Source organism: Pseudonaja textilis, chromosome 9 (genome assembly GCF_049901715.1).
Source record: "Pseudonaja textilis isolate UNSWEBS1 chromosome 9, rPseTex1.2, whole genome shotgun sequence".
NCBI lineage: Eukaryota > Metazoa > Chordata > Lepidosauria > Squamata > Elapidae > Pseudonaja > Pseudonaja textilis.
In genome coordinates this window covers 19,414,977-19,422,466 of record NC_141998.1, presented here as the reverse complement: position 1 = coordinate 19,422,466, position 7,490 = coordinate 19,414,977, and the positions used below count along the sequence as shown (strand labels likewise).

Below are 7,490 nucleotides of genomic sequence, written 5' to 3'. Positions count from 1 at the left end.
TCACATGGAGGGCTCAGAAATATTGCCGTCGTTACCTCACGACTAAGATTCAGGCTATTTCTGAAGACAGAAAGGACCCCCATCTTCATATCGCTTCTGGCACAAATTCCTCACGCCGTTTGGGTGCGTGACAAGAGCCGTGCCCAGTTTATATACCCACGGCCTTCATCCTCCCAAAAATAAGAGGCCACAGGGCACAAAGGAAAGTTATTAAGCCCCGTTTTAGAGGAAGGTTATTCCTTTCACTTGAGTCTTTTGCTTCTTATTCAAGAAACAGCATGACTTGAGTGTATTGAATCTAAACCAGGAAATGTGGATAAAAGGTCCTCGTCACGCAGGGTGTTTTTTTAAACATTAAAAAATTTAAATTTAAAATACCAGATTAATATTATGCTTGAATCCATTTTAAGACTGGCTTCAGCAGCTCTTTTTGGGAAATCCCACAAATAGGGATTTGTGCAGTAATGGTTTTGTAGTTTCAGAATTCCTGTTTGATGCTGTTACTACAGTATAGTAGTCGTAGTAATAGTAGCAGTAATTATTATTAAAGTTACGTTTTGCCCAACTCCTACTGCCTCTGGACAGTGAACATCTTGTTTAAAATGAAAGAGAGAAGAAGAAGAAGAAGAAGAAGAAGAAGAAGAAGAAGAAGAAGAAGAAGAAGAAGAAGAAGAAGAAGAAGAAGAAGAAGAAGAAGAAGAAGAAGAAGAAGAAGAAGAAGAAGAAGAGGAGGTGGAGGAGGAGGAGGAAAGAGTAAACATAGCAAGGATGACCAAGACTGAATGGAAAACAACCTACACAGTTTAAAAGAAGTTCCACTGTCCCTCACCAGCACTTCTAAACAAAAGCTGAGTGGGAGTCACTTAAATCTTGGGAGAAATTCATTCCAGAGGGCAGAAAAGTTTCCCAATAAATGACTTTGTTTAATCAAAAGGAACCCCGAGAACACCAACTGTGCCAGATCGAATCAGCCAGGCAGATGCTATGGGAGATAGGTGATTATTCAAGTACATCATATCGGTATGTTTGAGACACTCATATTTTTTTAGAAGAAAGTTGAAGATACTTTTTTGATATATCTCCACATTCCATCATTTGGTTATTGCTTCGGACGCCTTCCTGTGATTATTTGAAAAGGACATACCGGCAGCCTGAAATTCACTTAACTCCTGATTTATTTATTTTTTTATCAATGGAGATGAAATTATGGAAATGCAGTTGTTTGCTCTATTTGTAACTGGAATTCGAAGAATGTGCTTAAGAAACAGGGTAAAAGTCCGAGAACATACATTTGAGAGATATGTGTCATGTTCTTTGAGCAAGGAAGCATCTTACAGCAAAACATATCAGTCACCAGGATCAATAATAGGAGAGGAAGAATTACATGCAATGGACAATTTGAGAAGGATAGAACATAGAATAATAGAATTGGAAGGAGGTTTTCTCCAAGATGAAGTTTTGTTGAGGATCAACAAAAGAGGGGAAGGATGAAGTTGACTTCTGTCTTCTATTTCTAATGCCTGGTGTCCTGCAAGACGTTTTATTATTACATCTAAGATAAGAGATCACTATGCACCAGCAAAGAACATAAGAGACAAATAAGTTCTGAATAATACAACCAAAATGAGAAAATGTGACAAAGAGAAAACTCCACACACACACACACACACACACACACTCCACCCCTGTTCAAAACAATTGATGAAGAAAAACTGGAGACCTTATTACATTTCATGGCATTTCTACCCATTCCCCAGAAATCTTGGCTACCCCAATTGAAATCGTCAAGATGAAATTCCTGGCTTTAGTTACGCCTTGACAGCAACTTTGGGTATTGATGCCAGCAACGTACGCGGGAGAGGAAAAAGGATGCTTCCATTCTCCTCCGATTTGGAAATTCCTCTTGGGCAGATCTTTTTCCACCTTGAGCTGGGAGAAACAACATCCCACCTTCCACCAGGGGTGGCTTTTAAGGCAAAAACAGAATCCGTGCAAAAGAGAGGAAAGTTGAGAGGACTGTCTTCCCGTGTGGAATTTCAAATAAGTCAATGGGTGCGTTTTTTCCTGGCTGCGAGATCGATCTGGAGCGGAGAAAGAGTTAACCAAGAGAGAATAAAAGAGTTTGGGGTTGGAGAGGGAGGGAGGGAGAGAAATGTTTGAGCTGACACTTCATCTGGGGAGGCGGATCTTCCTGGATTCTGATTGGCCTCAAGTTCCATCCCAAAACTCCACCACCACCCTCTTTTCCCCCCTTTTCCTCTCCCCCCTCCCCAATTCTCCTCCTCCTCCTCCTCCTCCTCCTCCAGCTTTCTGCTCCCTGGGGAGGAGAATGCAGAATAGTGAGCGAGATCAAAAATAAACCTCTTATGTCAAAGCAGAGGAAAGAAAGTATAAATACCGGAGCTCTTTGCAGCTTACTCTGCAAGGAGCTACTCAGGGAGAGAAAGTCCTCGTCCAAGGAAGGAAAAGTGGGAGGGGAGGTAAACTCAAAGAGAGAAGAGAGAGAGAGAGAGAGAAATTAGAATTTCCCCCAAGACTCTTTCGTCTCTCTGTGCTTTTTCCCAACTGGACAAGTTGACTTGCTGGTGCTGCTGTTTTTTGTCTGGTTTTGTGACAGCTGCTTTGCAAAAATCCAGGAGGCCCCAAGGAAGTTGAGCTGGTGAAGAAATCACGGTTGGGGCAGAAAAAGGATTTTTCACCCTTTGCACCCTGGGCAACTTTGCTACAAACTCAGCTGATCCCTTGTGTTTGTTTTTTTTTTTTTTCCTTCTCCAACCTTTGTCTCCTTCTGCCTTTCTCCTTCATTTCCTTGTCTTACGCTTTGCAGGATTGCACCCTATCTCAAAGCCAGTTGGGCACTTGCTTCTCCTGTGATTCTCCATCTCTCTGTGTGTGTGTCTGTCTGTCTGTCTGTCTCTCAACTTGTCTTCTGCTCCTTCTCCAGCTTCTAGCATCTATGCCACTTCCTCTTCAGCAGCAATCCCGCGCTAGCTGGTTGGCAGCTCTCTTTTCGCTCTTCCCGGTTCTGCTGTTTCAAAATGCCTGGGCATTATCTCTCCACAATAGGGACGGTGTTCAGGAGGTGGTGCCCGTCTGGGGAGATATGCCTTGGGTCAGGGGAAGACCGGTTTCCTTCTCCATCACGGCCTTTGGGAAAGTGCTCCTGCTGCAGCTAGAACCCGATGCCAGCTTCTTGGCTCCTGGGCTGAAGATTCAACACGTTGGTAGAAAAGAACCTGTTGGGTTCTTGACTGAGAAAAAGGAGGAGGAGGAGGAGGAGGAGGATGTGAAGCTCAGCCAGTGCTTCTACTCAGGGACTGTCAACTCACAACCCAACTCCCTAGTGGCTGTCAGCTTGTGTGAGGGCATCCATGGCTCCTTCTTTGTGGATGGAGACAAGTACGTCATCCAGCCCCAAAACCGTGGCAGCCGAGATCCCCTGATGCAGGTTCATCAGCTCCAGAGGAGAAGCTCTTCCAAAGAAGCTGCCAAGGACAGGCGAGGAGGGGAAGCCCAGCTGGGTCCCAACAGCACCCCCTTCAACAGAGAGAAGAGGTTCACTTCCCAGGCACATTATGTGGAGACCCTGCTGGTGGCCGATACTTCCATGGTCCAGTTCTATGGGCCCGATCTGATGGTAAGTGAGAATGCTTTTTCCTATTCCTGCTTATCTTTCCAGGCAGGGCATGCAAAACTGCTTAGATCAAGAAACAGGGTGTTCCTCTTGCACGGGGTAGCAACCTTGATGAAGTGCAGCTGCGTGTCGTAACAGTTGTAAGCGCCCCAGATCTTGGGATCTTCCTTACAAATCACATTGCTTTTTAAATTCACACGGCCGTCTTCAGCCTCCCCTCTGTACTACGAGGGTAGTTAAGTTTGGTTCGCTTTGCAGAGCAGTTTTAGCAACTCAGCAGAGAGCGGCTGAGATTCTCCCGATTGGGACAGGGCTAGGTAGTCGTGGCATCGAAGGGGAAGACGCAAAGAGGACCAGCATCGAAGAAGGTACAGACAGGGTCACTGCAGGACACAAATATCATGTCTTTTAAGCTTGCCTTTTATAGAAGAGCAGGATTCTGTATTAACCGAGACTCGGAGTAGCCGCGGAACAACGAGGGCTGTTAAAAGCTAGCTGCATTTTCTTCGCAGCATGATGTCATCTGCATCCTTGCATTCTCCTTCTCCTGGTTGGTATCCCTGGATGAGGCCAAGAGACATTTCGGATAAAGTCACGTATGCTGATATACGTTGCAAGAGCAAGCTTAACACCTTGGCGTTATTTTTTTGGCCGCAGTCCCGGGGCTCCAGTAACGTTCAGCTCCAGCGTGACTGTGGAAATTGGCTACTGCTTCAGCTGGTTGGCAGGAGGAAGAGATCTGCATTTTTAGCCAATCTCTATAGATATTCTGGTTTGGCCTCCTGCTCTTTGTCCCCCGGGGAAATGGTCTAATAGAAGCTGAAAGCCTGGTGTATTCTGTAGGACAAAGATAAGGCATTCGTTTCTGTCTGTCCCCTAAACTTTTACTTTTTTTAAAAAAAAAGTCTACCTTTAAATCCCTCCCCTTCCCTTCCCTTCCCTCCTGCTCCAAAGCAAAAGACACTTGAGATTTTTGGAGTCTATAGGATTGCACGTTAATACAGTATAATATCATTCAGTAAAATGTAAGGTGGAACAATTTGATTTTCCTGTAGTGGATAGGGAAACTAGTAACTGTGCTCTGTACCAAACGGATGACAAGAAAACTATAAAACAATTGAATAGGATAGGCATGTATGTGTCATATTTTGGTGTCTTCTGAATGAACGCAAGATCTATCATATTGGACAGTTGAGGGTCCTCTTGCTTAATCCTTGGCACAATTGCTTAGTTTGTTTGGGAAGAAAGCAGTCTAGACACCCAACTGTATGTTAACTTTCAAGTCCCGGAGAACATGTTTTGTGTCTGTCTCTCTGTCTGTCCATCTCTCTGTGTGTCTGTCTGTCTGTTTCTCTCTCTCTCTCTTTCCCCTCCTGTGAGAGACAGACAGACACACAGAAACAGCAGAGAGAGAAAGAGAGAGACAAAGACAGAAAGAGAGAGAGGAGAGAGAGGAGAGAGAGGAGAGAGAAAAAAAAGGAAAGGAAAGGAAAGAAAAGAAAAGAAAAGAAAAGAAAAGAAAAGAAAAGAAAAGAAAAGAAAAGAAAAGAAAAGAAAAGAAAAGAAAAGAAAAGAAATGTTGGTTATTTCTTTCAGACCCCTGAAGAAAATACTAAAACCTGAGTAATTCCACGCCAGTCTCCATGAAAACTGCATTCAAATTTACTAGCATTAATTGGAAAAGTATTCCGCCTGGAATTTGCATCCAAAAAAAAATGCTCCAACTGCTACGTTTCAGAGAATAAATTAATCTCTTAAAGACACTACATGAGAAGAAAGGGAGAAACTGTTTCATTTGAAGTCTGCTAAGTGCATTTGTGATATTTATTGGCTTTGCGTAACGTCGGTTAAAAGATTTTAAGATGGAAATAATGGAGAGGGGGTGGTAGACATGATCAATTTGTGAAAAATAAATAAAAAGAGCAGACGAAATATGCTTTGCCTTTCAGTTTAGCAATGGAAATAGTGTTTGGTGGATTCAGGGGTTTTGTTGTAACTCTGCCCTTCCACTTGTGTACCACCATATATCACCATAAGGAATGTGACTTGTACATGACTTGAGATGATTAACATATGGTCCCCAAACTAAACATGTGCAGTGCGCATGCATAAATTATATATAATGGATAAACGAGTGTTTTAAGCATCAGCATTTGTTACACGACAGCAATGAATCTTGGGCAATTTGGCCTTTTATGTAGCATTCACGTGAGAATTGCTGTATTAACTTCAACCCATTACTGAGTTCCCCTCCTACACCTAACAGATAACAGATAATCAGAGTTGGAAGGGACCTTGTAGGTCATCTAGTTCAACCCCCTGCCCAAGCAGGAGACCCTACACCATTTCTGACCAATGGCAGTCCAGTCTCTTCTTGAAAGCTTCCAGTGATGAAGCTCCCACAACTTCTGAAGGCAACTTCTGTTCCATTAGTTGATTGCTCTCACTGTCAGAAAATTCCTCCTTATTTCCAGGTTAAATCTCTCCTGGTTCAGTTTCCATCCATTATTCCTTGTCTGGCCTACAGGTGCTTTAGAAAATAGCTTGACCCCTTCCTCTCTGTGGCAGCCCTTCAAATATTGGAAGGCTGCTATCATGTCTCCCCTGGCCATTCTCTTCACTAGACTAGCCATGCCCAGTTACTATAACCATTCTTCATAAGTTTTAGTTTCCAGTCCCCTAATCATCCTCTCCTTAAATTTGCACAAAACAAGTTAGCTGTCCCCACTGCTTTTATTATGTTTGTTTTAAGTCACCATCAAATATTGACTTGTTCAACAAACCATGACTAAATAAAACCATTATTTGGCTCAATACTTGAAAGACCATTGCTGATTAAACCCACATTTACTTAGCGTCCTCTTAGCCGATGTCATGATCCTTCAGACAAATTCAAATTGCCTATAAACACAATCTAATTCATTAATCCATGGTTCATTAGTTGTACACACATGATGCACATTTACATTTTTAAAATATACTTACAACGAATGAGTCAGAGGTACATTCTGATACACAAATGCAGACGTTTAGAACTCCCATGGCTGCCGTTTGGCAGAAGTAAGCTAACAAAAGAGACAATTCACACAATTCACACATTCCAAACGACACATGGTCTAAAGCAGAGGTGTCAAAGTCGATTTCACTGAGAGTCACATCAGAGTTGTGTTTGAACTCGGGGGAGGTGGGGGAGCATGACCAGGGTGGATGTGGCCAGCTCGACATCACTTGTGTCGGGGGCACCTGTGGTGGCCAGAGCACTCTGCCAGAGAAAAAGGCTCACAGGCTTCGTTTTTGGCTGCGACCACCTCCTAAAACCCTCTGCCAGCAAAAATGGAGCTCCTGAGCTCCATTTTCCACTGGCAGAGGCACCACAGGCCAGTCCTTTGCTGTTTCCAGGGTGGCCCCACCAGTGGTGGGATTCAAAAAAAATTACTACCAGTTCTGTGGGCACAGCTTGGTGGGCATGGCAGGGGAAGATACTGCAAAATCCCATTCTCTCTCCACCCCACTAACCTGCTTTCCAGCTCCATTCTCCTGTGCAGGGCAACCAAAGAAGACCCAGCCGATCAGCTGGGACTCGGGAGGCACAGAATAGAAGGGGGCGGGGCCAGTCAGAGATGATATTTGCCGGTTCTCCAAACTGCTCAAAATTTATGCTACCGGTTCTCCAGAACTGGTCAGAACCTGCTGAATACCACCTCTGGGCCCCACGGGCCAGATCTAAGCCTTGAGTTTGACACCCTGATCTAAAGAGAGACCCCAGTTCCACAAAGGGACGATCATCTTGGCATCTGGAGGCACTCCTCTGAGCCTCTACAAGCCGGCACATTCTGTATTTGACAATGCATAGTTG

At 44.0% G+C, this 7,490-nt stretch overlaps 1 protein-coding gene across 1 annotated transcript in view; it reads left to right on the top strand.

Annotated features, from left to right (window-relative positions):
* The first annotated feature begins 2,319 nt into the window (after positions 1–2,319).
* The window catches only part of ADAMTS8 (ADAM metallopeptidase with thrombospondin type 1 motif 8), a 31,832-nt gene continuing 26,661 nt past the window's right edge, over positions 2,320–7,490 (top strand). The window contains exon 1 of the mRNA XM_026709164.2: positions 2,320–3,637. Within this exon, the coding sequence (XP_026564949.1) occupies positions 2,957–3,637 (681 nt within the window). The 5' untranslated portion in view covers positions 2,320–2,956. The remainder of the gene's footprint in view (positions 3,638–7,490) is intronic.